The 12438-nt window shown below is 31.9% G+C and overlaps 1 protein-coding gene across 1 annotated transcript in view; it reads left to right on the top strand.

Annotated features, from left to right (window-relative positions):
- Nucleotides 1-8662: 8662 nt before the first annotated feature.
- The window catches only part of LOC143247055 (uncharacterized), a 35796-nt gene continuing 32020 nt past the window's right edge, over nt 8663-12438 (top strand). The window contains exons 1-2 of the mRNA XM_076494426.1: nt 8663-8819; nt 11080-11362. Of these exons, the coding sequence (XP_076350541.1) occupies nt 11341-11362 (22 nt within the window). The 5' untranslated portion in view covers nt 8663-8819; nt 11080-11340. The remainder of the gene's footprint in view (nt 8820-11079; nt 11363-12438) is intronic.

Below are 12438 nucleotides of genomic sequence, written 5' to 3'. Positions count from 1 at the left end.
GTGGCTTTATTGTCACACGTGAGTGTCAGACATATTTTTGCTTATAAAAATTAGGAAACCTTTCGTATGGAATGTTTACGGCAAGGTTTAGCTCAGAATTATCTGATTTCAGTTGGTTATTAAACCAAATATTAACTCCGTTACATTATTTAAACTTTCAACACCTCTTGAATTCTTCTGTGTGTTTTATTTCTTCATCTATTGCTACTCTTTTATTTCTCATGTGAAATTGCCCAATGGAGGTTAAGATAGACAGTGTATCTCCTACGCAATTTTAATCCTATTTCCGCAGCCACCTCCAAAACCTAGGGTACATTTTATAATCTCACATTATAGCTTGTACCCTGGGATCTTTTCTATTAGTGCAGCGTTTTTAGTTTAATTTATTTTTGTTTCAGCTTGTTTTTTTTTAAGTTACAACAAACTAAAATAATTAGTCAGAGGTTTGGGTTTCCTGTTTCTAACGCAGTCCTTCCACGTGATTTTGCCTATATAACTCCATTAAAATGCATCCATTTTCATTAAAATACTCGTATATTCAATGTATGTGAATTGTCGCTGACTATGTAGCACCTTCCATTACATTGTTCAATCTTTATGAAGTTAAGTGTAATAGCCTTAACTAATGACATATTGGATAAATATAATTTGGCCTAGTGAGCTGATCACATTAATTATATTGCTGCAAATGTTATAAAATGTACTTTCAAGAGATGTCTCACATGTCCTGTTCTAAATACTTTTCACCCTGTTACTTACATAAGTTCATTTTGTAAAATAAAAGATGCTACTTATCTAACATGTCCTAAATGTAATATGGAATATGCGAGTCAAACTTCAAAACCATTACATATACGTACAAATTTACAAAGATCTCAAGTTAAAAACAATTTAACTAATTATACTGAATTAAAACATTTCAGGATTCACCTTTTTACCTCCGTTAAGATAACTATATTAGAAATTGTTAACAAAAATATCATTATATTTCAAAGGGGAAACTCCTACATTTTAAAACTAAGAACATTTTATTTTTATGGATTAAACCAAGATGTTAATAATTCTACTGATTTGAATTTCAGTAATGATTATTGTATTGCTAATTTTTTTCTTTATAGATAATTTTTTCCATAAAAATATGAAACTAGAGGTAAAGGAAATAATAAATTAAAATAAGTTAATTTTTCAGAATAGTGTAGTTATGGGCATAATAGTGTTTATACTTGTATTAGTTTACGTAAATCATTTTTTAAAAAGATTTATCAGCTTAATCTTCGCAAAATAAAAGTATTAATTAATGTAATAAAAAGTTTATTTTCCAAACGATTATGCAAAACACTTATTGTCATTATAAAATATCGATTAAAAGTCAATGATTTATTAAGTTTTCAAAAAGAGAAACTGCAATTCAAACCTTCATATTGGTCATTAATTTTAGACATAAAATATTCAAAGATTTGCAGATTTCCGAAATTATTCATTAATCTATAAAAAATAATATTTTTCGGTGTAAAAATGTAAAGCCTATCGTCAGTTATAAATATGAAGTTCCAATTGGTTCATTACTAAATAATTATAAAAGTTCGTTTTTTTAAACTAACTTAAATGTAGATGAAGTCAATAACTTATTTTGTAAATGTGAAAATAGTTTATTTACTGATACTTTTCATAATCATATTGTTACTGGTAACTTGAAAATTATAAAAGGTAAAATATTACGTGGAATACTCAAAAAAGAGCTAAATACAGAATAGCAATAAAATGTAATAAGAATAATATTCTAAAATCTATTAAAACCAATATTGATGAATATATTTTAAAACTTAACTATATTACATCTTATCCGCATGGATGGTTTCTGGAATAGGAGTTTTATGTACTTAAAAAATAAAAATAAAATTATCCCATATAAATTATAGAAATATCATACAGATTTCTATACATAATTTCTTTTTTTATATCCATTGCTACTTTTTTATTGCTTATGTGAGACTGCTAAATTTAAGTTAAGACAGATAGATGGTGTATCCCCACCGTAATGTACGTCCTACGCCTTCAGTTACCTCCAAAACTTATGGTACATTTTATAATCCCACATTATAGCTTGAACCCTGTGCAGCGGTTTGGGTTTAATTTATTTTTGTTTAGGCTTATTTTTTAAGTTATAATAAACTAATATAATTAGTCAATTTGAATTTGTTGTCTTCCCTTGCGATTTTGCTTATTCCACTTCATTAAAATATATTCATTTTCATTTATATATATATATATATATATTCGTACTGCCCTATTCTCAAAATGTGCAAGGACAATATGTTCCCGTAATTATTTTGTTCTTGTTTGAACTTGCTATGGCTCAACTATTTTCTACACAGGATGTTGTGCAGAACAAGCTTTGGAATTTCCACTGCTTTAAGTTAGTAGTGAATCTCCTGAACACTTATATATATTTTTTTGGATATATCATTCGCAATGTTTTTTCGCTCTTCATTAGTTTCTACGCATCATATATTTTCAGTTACTTCCACATACATACACGTGCACAGGTATATTGCCGTGAGTATGATATATATATATATATATAAACTCAGTATAGTTTTCTTTATATTATTCTCAAACATAAGCACCTGTTTGAACACCACTTAAGAAAGTACGAGTACTTGACATCGACCTAAAGTTCACATGTTACACAGTGTATAAGATTAAATGCTATTTGAGATTTTCTTTGTGTTAACTTTCGTTTCTGTGTTTCCATATTTACTTTTTTATGTTTTCTTCTAAATGATTGAAGAAGAGTATTTATATTATCATAGTTTCTTCTAGATAGAGGGAATATTTTTTTGTTTTATTCATTTTGTAGCGAAATACATGTACTTGAATGTTTAATTTAGCCTAAATATTACTGTATGCCTGAAAACATCCATTAACGCAAATCCTAAACTGTGTGGTAAATACTAGTTTTGATTAATATACTAGAGGTGTTACTTTGTAAAGTACCCCCTCCTTAAAAGCTCAATAAAGTTTTATTAGTTTATATGAAATGTTCATAAACTGACTGTGATAGGCAACCGTAAAAGATTAAATAAGGTTCAAATTTCGCACCAAGCCAATCTAATCACAGCATGTTACTGGTTTTTACAGCTGGTTAATTAGTTGTAAAACGTCTTCTGATTGTGACTTAAATATTTTAATGTGAAAACCTTGTAAAAATGTTTATAAGGTAACTTAAAAATAAAAACAGCCTACCTGGTATGTATAGACACAAACCTATATTATATTTTGAGAAAAAGGTTTTATGTTGAAATAGCCTTGTTTATCGGAACAATAGTATGTGTGGTGACGAACGACAAATATTTTGCTAAAGTGGCTTCAATCGTATACATTTTTATACTAAAATTGTATTAGATATGCATCCCTATCCAAAGACATCTAAAACGTAATTGGTTTCAATTTTCAGTCGTCGACTTTACTGGGCGAACGAGGACTGACAAGTTTAGAAGCTTAAACACTGAGCTGGGAATTTTAAGCTTTTTATATCCAGTTTGAGCTATCTTGTTTGATATTATAAATTTTAGAGATAAAAAGACATGAAGAAACTCTGGTGTTTAAGTTTAGCCAGAGTGAAATAAAAGTAATCTTACATAATCAAATAATGCAAAAAGAGATTCATAGTGAAAACTGCACCAACTCCACGAGACATCACATTACAGATCAGCTTTATAAAAGGGAATTTCCTGTTAATGAAAATCTTGATGCATATGCGAAATTGTACAATATCAGTTGTCACACGAATTTGAGCCTCTTGTAGCTTAACGATTACCGTGCCAAGTTGCTGATTAAAGGTTGTACTCCCGTTATTTTTTCAAAGAACCAAACAAAGCCTTTGAGGTGCAGATGTTGTTGGCTGATCGGTATCTTAACACCGAAAAATGACCACTTGTGGGAAGAGTATGAAACAGCCCTGTCCGGCTGTCCAAATCATAAACATATGCTCAAATTAAAAGTTTAGAATTCAAAAACGGGATATATCATGCATTTAATGTCATGAAAAAACAAAGGAATATATACATATACATATGAACTTTGGATGTCAAAAACACAGAAAGTTACATACAACAAATCACACTCTATCTCTGGTAAGTAAAGTGTAGCGTCTTGTAATCGGATTAATCCATGATCACAAAAATCAATGGTGAAAACCATTCACGTGTCAAGGTAAGTGTAGGCAACATTATTAAGAAGGATCTCTGTCAGACAGGTAACACAAGTCATGTGTACACAAACAGTATCCTCGAAGTGTCCAGTTGAGTTCAACCGACGTATATCTTAAATAGCTGGTAAAATGAAAATATATTTTATGATATTCTATAAAAAGAAAATAAGTCAACCCACTTATGGATTTCTCTGCAATCGAAATGTCTAGACAGACACTATGGCACCGTGTAACCGTATCATGGAAAGCTAACACGACAGTTTTGCTATGGAGCTTGTTGCAGTGGAAACTACACTTCAGGGCTTTTAAGATACAATTTCGTTATATAGAGTATGGGTTGAACAGGACAATATGATTGTTTCTTTGTTTTTTTAATTTCGCACAAAGCTGCACGAAAGTTATCAGCGTTAGCCGTTCCTAATTTAGTAGTACTGGGAAGATAGCTCGTCATCACCACTCACTGCTTTTTCTTGGGATACTCTTTTATGAATGAATAGTAAAATTAACTGTCACATTATAACGCCCCCACGACAGAAAAAGTGAGCACGTTTGGTGTAACAAAGATCCGAACCCGCGACTCTCAGATTGCGAGTCGAGCGCCCTAACCAATTGGCCATGACGGGCCATTGTAACGATATGAACTGTAACGATGTGGTGAAGTTTTAGAGTCGTTTATAACGTACTAAAAACCTCTGAAATTAAGAATTAGAAACAGAAGGCTAAACAACAATTTTCTGTGGGCCAGACATGGCCAGGTGGTTAAGGCACTCGACTCGTAATCTGAGGGTAGCGGGTTCGAATCCCCGTCGCACTAAACATGCTCGCCCTTTCAGCCTTGTGGGCGTTATAATGTGACGGTCATTCCAACTATTAGTTGGTAAAAGAGTAGCCCAAGTGTTTGCGGTGGGTGGAGATGACTAGCTGCCTTCTCTCTAGTCTTACGCTGCAAAATTAGAAACGGCTCGAGCAGATAGTCCTCAAGTAAACTAAAGTAAACAGAAACCATTTTCTGTATTCAGGTAGAAACAACATCTGTTAATTTTAAAAAGAATCACCAAAATATTCTGATAGAAAACAGAAATAAATTTACTTAGAACAAATATAAGTATATATAAAAATAATATTTATTTTGCATTTATTCGGGTTTTTTCTAACGACCTTTGTTATCTAACCAGAATATTTGATAGTTTTGATAAAACCAATCATCATACTGTGCGAGTAGTTAAAAAATATGATCCCTTCCGTTCAAGCAGCTATGATCTATACGTTACAGATTCTTGTTTGCTAATTCCAGCAAGTATGAATTACATATTACAGTAAAACCTGTCTAAGCCCGAAATATCAAAATTTTACAGCATTATTTAAATACTTTTTTTATAAAAGGTCCTCTGTACAGCGGAACCTGTGTAACGAGGACGAAAACTATCTTTCACCTGCCTCATCTATCAACAAGTAGGATTGGAACCTGAGTAAGGCGGAAAAATGTTTTTGATTAAATATTAATTTCTTATTTAATTAATAATTTCTTTAAATATTAATAAATTCTCACACATTTTGTTACAGTAAGTATTGGTTAAATATATTCTGTTCTTTTTTCTGCCATCATTACTTTTACAGATAAATTAGATTCATGATTTGTAGAAACATATTTGTCTTTTAATGCAAAATTCTACTCTTTAAATAATTCTCAAAAAAAAAAAATTCCTATCTTCCCTAATTTTAAAATTTAGGGAAAATTTACCATGGGTAATAGGTAAAAGTAAAGATCCACACTGTTTCAAAAATTTAAGGAAGAATCAACTTCCTGTGGAATGGAAAGTGAATAATAAAGCATGGATGACAAATGCTATATTTGAGGAATTTAAATTAAACAAAAGAATTGAACAAGAAACTAGGAATATTCTACTTTTCCTAAATAATGCAAGTTGTCTCCTAAAAGTTCAACTCTCAAATATTTGTTTAGTTTTTCTACCTTCATGTACAACATGTAGACAATGGAATTATACAGTGTATAAAACTGAAATACAGAAAATTCATACTTCAGCATACTATTGCAAGCATGGATGACTGTAAGAGAGCATCTGAAATGACCATGAAAATTGACGTGTTAGATGCAATTGCATTTTTAAGACATTCAATCAAATGCGTAAAAGATTAATGCATAATAAAGTGCTTTCGAAACTGTAGATTTATTCTTGATAATGGACGAGATAGTGGAGAAGTTGTTTGTTATGACGATTCTAGTAAAATCCAAATTCTGATTGAGAGGATTGATGCAGATGATTCTGTGAACGCGGAACGTTTTGTTAACGTTGACAAGAATGTTTTAACAGAAACTGATGAAATTGATTTAAAATCTATAATAGAATCACAAGATGGTAACAGTGTAAGAGATTCAGAAGATGAATAAAATATAAAAGATAGTTAGGAAATAGAAATTCATACTTCACCGCAAGTGTTAAGTTATATCAATTCTATCAAATTGTATGCAAAAATGAAGGGGAAAATGAACTTTATGAAAATTCTGTAGAATTGTTCTTTTTTAACCGCACGAGAAAGCCCATTAAAAAAAACTGAACAGTTGAAATTGGATACTTTCTTCAAATAAATTTGGTTAACATTTTATGTACTTGTGTATATTTTGAATGTCTAGTTTTGTTCTTATTTCAATACATATTTCATTTTATTCTTTTAGTGCATAGACTAACACTAATATTAGGTTGTGCTTTTGTTACTAAGCAACATGACATAAAAGTCATTATTGGAACGTAGTGTTACCAAAACACACTGGCATTTCTACATATTAGAAGTTATGAATATAACTTATTTTTGCTAATAGCATAGACCTGCCAGTTTAAACTTCAGAAAAATGTTTTCTTTTAAATAACAGATCTTTCATTATTCAATTACGAAGATTTCGAAAATTATATACATATTTTTTCTATGAGGTAATGATTCTTTACAAATCATGAAAAAAACTGTTACTTAGGTCAAATTAATGTTTCATTTACCACAATAAATATTTATTTATTAATATGTTTGTTATGTTTGGGTTGTAGAATGATCAATAATATCTCATGCCATAATTGGTCTAGAGAAATCTACAGCTAGTTGTTGTCAACATTTTAAGCACAACAACATGTGACCCTATTTCAATGAAAATATGTTACTTATGTAAAAGTACATATGACGTTTAGTGAAAAATCTGCATGTGACAGAGAAAAATGGATATCGTTTTCGGATTCAGTGTACAGGAATTACTGTAGAACATGTAAAAATTCCAAGACAATAAAATCATCGCGGGCCTGTATAATTATTCTCTGAATGTTACCAGTTCATTTTATGAACGACCTTAATATTGTTTGGCTCACAGAAACATTTACCAACGTTTTACTGTCTTGACTTCATCTTTCCACCTCTTGGTCATTTGTGATTTCATAAAATTTATTCATTTCAGTTAGCTATTAAATGTGAGGCTAGACTGTACTATGGGTGTACTTGCCCCGTAATTTTTGAAGGGATTTACGCTAATTTAATATATAGTATAAAATTATGTCATTAGCTTAGCTAGTTGGTTCTTACTAATTACTTTCTTTGCCATATAAACGAATGCTATAACTTTCTTTTCTAAGCTTTATTGTTATTATCAAAATTTTCTTAGGTTTATCACGTTTCCTTTTCGGCTTTTACAAAACACTAAACTCTATTTATTATTTCCCTTTGCTGCTACATGTGTTTTGTTAAGTGACAGAGATTAGTTAACTTGATGTTCAAGTAATTTTGTTAGACACACATCAAAGTACGCGTAGCAAATGGTTTCTTTGTATTACACCACTCTTCTAATTTATTATTATGTGTCTTCATAAATATTTGTTTTGGGACGTGCTCTTGGTAAATTCCCTCGAGACTTGAGTGGGCACAGTTGAAGCACCATCGTGTTGTATTTGTCTAGTTACACTAAAGGTGTCATTTAATAGCTTTTTTATTTGTCATAAGACATGGATAAGTAGAGTTGTAGATAATTCAGTCATTTTATTCTTACGATACGTTTTTCAAAGAAGTATAATTTTACGAAATCGCTTAAAGTCAATAGCTTGCGTGTGTAGATAGAATTATTAAGTAAAGTGTGTTAAGTTACTTCTTAATTGTTGCTATCAAAGTGTGTCAAGTTACTTCTTAATTGTTGTTTTCATTAACACTATTGGTCAATATATCTAATTTTATTACGCGCTAATACTTTTGGACTGTTATGACAGATATTGTCTTGCATTGTAAACTAAATATGTGTATTTAGGAGTAACCTAAATCTCCTAATATGGCCGAACCTCGTGAAATATTGTGATAACGGCAGAAAATATCGAAGGTTTTAAACTGATAAAACAATGATTTTTAATTATTGTGATTAAGAATGTAAGAAAAGTTTATTATATTTGTTATATTCATTACCAGGTAAATAGGTTGCTCTGATTGGAGGTTAATATCTTGAAAATTGCTGAAAAAGACTTGAACAGAAACGAGAACGAAAACTAACTTTCAGCTCTGTGTTTGATATATTTGCAGAGCTGAAGGACTGGAAGAGTGAGTTTTACTGGCGTGAATAAAACAGGTCAGTACATGGAACTTTATGTTTACCGAAGTAAAAGTTTCAATTTCCAACGACAATAGTGTCGAATTAATCAGTTTTATTCAATAATATAGCTACTTTTGGCCTTTTTTGTTTATAGTAGAATTGAGAAAAGGGCGAAATGACATATTTTCCTGTCAATGTTTATACACGAACAATAAACTAATACTGATATTTTCCTGTCAATGTTTATAAACGAACAATAAACTAATACTGATATTTTCCTGTGAAAACATTTAAATACATATTTTGTTTTTGCTCTGTGAGATATTTAAACTTCCTTTATTCACATTTTTGTGGATATATAGTAATAGAAATAATTATGAAAGGGTCTAGCATGGACTAATGACCAGGGCGCTCGACCCACAATTTGTTGGTCAGAGGATAGTTGATAAAGAGTAGTCCAAGAGCTGCTGGTGAGAGATGTTGATTAGCTGGCTTCCTTCGCGTCTGTCACTTCAAAATTAGGGACGGTTAGCGCAAACAGTCCTCGAGTAGCTTTGTACGAACTTCAGCAAAAAAACAGAGAAAACAATTCTAAACGTGCACAAATTATAAAAGAGTTACAAACAGAATGTGTTGACAACAAGATGGTATGAACCACCAAAACATTTATTTGAAGCCACAGAAAGGGAATTTGTTTGTTGGTTTGTTTTGAATTTCGCGAAAAGTTACATGAAAACTATTGGCACTAGCCGTCCCAAAATTAACAGTGTAAGACTAGTAGGAAGGCAGCTAGTCATCACCACCTACCGCCAACTCTTTGGCTTCTCTTTTACCAACGAATAATGGGATTGACAGTAATTTTACAACACCCTCACAGCTGAAAGGGTGAGCATGAGTGATGTGACGGGAATTCGAACCCACGACCCTTAGATTAGGAGTCAAGCGCACTAACTACCTAGTTGTACTGTGCTGTTTCTCTTTACAAAAAGAATGTTTTTGATTTAGAACTTTGCTAATGACTATCAGTTGTTTTCTTTAACATAAACACTAACATCAGAAATCCATATATCTATTCAAAATATCTGAAGCTCAAGTACGTTTTTATTGTTCCACTACAACCTACATAAAAACATAAATTAAAAAAACTATTTTGAATAACTTACTTTACATTAACAATAAGTTAAACAAATCACAACTTGTACTGTGAGGACATAATGAGTTTGATAGCATTGGTTTAAATTTATGAGCTGCAAACCAATCAAGGTGTATAATGCTTATTCTTAGGAACTAGTATCAGCGTAACTGCGGTTTAGTTTGAGAAGATATATTCGAATGAAGTCAGCACAAATAGTACATTGTAAATTATTTAAGTCACTCTAGCGACGGTTCCCACGATACACGTGGACTTTATTTCGTTGCCTTCAAGGAACGGTGTGTACGTACACTATTCGCTACATAGGTCTGTTGGTTCAACTGGATGATAGCATAACTTTTATAGAGATTCAACGTACTGGTCAGCTTCTCCATGGTAGTATGACTATTTTGTTACATTATTTTATTTTCCAGATATGAACCATACCCAAAGACACCACAGTGGAAAAGCGAACAAAAAAGAGGTTTTAGGGTCTCTGTAGGGCATATCCAAGAACCACAGAAATTTTCAAAGTGAACAAAGGTCGGATAGTTGTTTAATATTCGTTACGGACAGACACACAGAACAAGGTATAGATATATAAGAAATATCCTTGTTGGATAAATATCAACATATATGAATGATATTCAAAATAAATCTCAACGGTATCTATTGTTGAAGGCAAACTTTAATTGAGATAACATATTATCCAAAATTATGAATCTTTTTTTAACAAGCGCTTGTGTTAGCGCTAAAACAGAGTTATAAAACTCAAACTTTGAATTTCTATAAATATATTATGTAGCCAGAAATAAGCTATTAAATTCAGACTTCTAAACATTTGAAAGACGTGGATGTGAGTTTAAATAAAAAAAACACAAGTTACATTAATAAATGTATTGACAGATACGGTTCATATTTGCTAAAGCTCTTTTCTGTGACCTTTGATTTATCACTGTTCAGCAAAGTTATTCCGCCCACGTAATGTTTGTGGAGGTTTAAAAACGCATTGTGTCCCATGTTTATATTGTGTCACAAAACGGTTCTAACTTATTTTGAAGATTGATTAAACGTGTTATTTTTTCTTTCAGCTAAAGCAACTTATTTCCATTACACGTAGTTATAAATATCCTACATTTATATTTTTTCACCTCTCATCAACAGTTTGCTTCCAAACCTGAATGCAGCACCGAGACTTTTACGAAAACACATTCTTGACACGTGTTGAAACTGAAACAGCCAATCGTTGACGAGCTTTACGCACACGCAGAACTTTGCGACAAGTTCGATACACACCCCCAATAAAGATACCGGTCTAAAAAGAGGCTGTAAAGTGCCGTATCCATCCAGAGTGTCGATCGCCGTCTCCAGCCTCTTACCAGTGGAGTGAGCAACAAGTAGTTTAAGCAGTGTAGACACCAGGTGATGCTTCACATTCGTCGGTTGGGTGAGTTATGAATATAATTAAGTGTGAGAAGTCCCAGTAATTTAGATCATGGCTCTTTCAGAAAAGGAGTGTTTGATCCAAACTGTTAAATTAAAATTTTAGTAAAGTATTTGTTTGCTTTTGAATTTCTCGCAAACCTACACAGGGTTATCTGTGTCAACCGTCCCTAAGTTGGCAGTGGGTGATGATGACTAGTTATCTTCCCTCTAGTCTTACACTGACAAATTGGTTAAAGCACTCAACTCGTAATCTGAGGGTGGTAGGTTCGAATCCCCCATCGCACCCAATACTCGCCCTTTCAGCCATGGTGGATTCGAACCTACCACCCTCAGATTACGAGTTGAGTGCTTTAACCACTTGGCCATGCCGGATTATTAGTAGAATACACTTGATAAAATAATTTAAGAAATACTTCCATTAACATGTTACTTTCGTATAGCTTGGTTGAAGTACACTCAAAATAAGAGATAGTTTCTTATTGTGTTGTTTGACCTCTTATGCGTTCAATGACACAAATCGAGTAGATGTCAACAAGGTTACTCAGGTGCATATTCTCAGGGCTCACTTAGTATGTTTGTTTGATTTTGAATTTGTGCAAAGATATATCGACCCATCCATAATTTAGCTTAACACTAATCATTCAGGCTACTTTTTTAGTGAGATTGACCATGAACTTTATAATGATAATTTTGAACAGACGTTTTCAGAGTAGGAAGAAGAAAAGAGATTCACATCAGTAAAGGTTATTTTCACCGACTTTTAATACGCCTACGTTTTATTCCCTAATTAGTTCTATTAATCATTCTGTTTTACATTTCTATGTAGGAAGTATTTTTTTAATTTTTGATGAAATGTAGTATTAAAAGGTTGCCCTTGCTTTTTGGTAATTTCTTCTAAGCCACAAGATGTACACTGAATATATATATGTATACACGTGATCACAAGTGGCTCAGGAATACGTTTGAGGCGTATTATGCTAAACATCGGATATCGATACCCACTATAAGCAGAGAAGATATATTCCATTGTATAGATCTGAGCTTAACAACAACAAATATTTAAATATTAAGGTTATT

The sequence above is a fragment of the Tachypleus tridentatus genome, chromosome 1 (genome assembly GCF_004210375.1).
Source record: "Tachypleus tridentatus isolate NWPU-2018 chromosome 1, ASM421037v1, whole genome shotgun sequence".
Classification (NCBI taxonomy): Eukaryota; Metazoa; Arthropoda; class Merostomata; order Xiphosura; family Limulidae; genus Tachypleus; species Tachypleus tridentatus.
The sequence above is the reverse complement of the archived record's forward strand: the minus strand, read 5'-3'. Positions and strand labels throughout refer to the sequence as shown.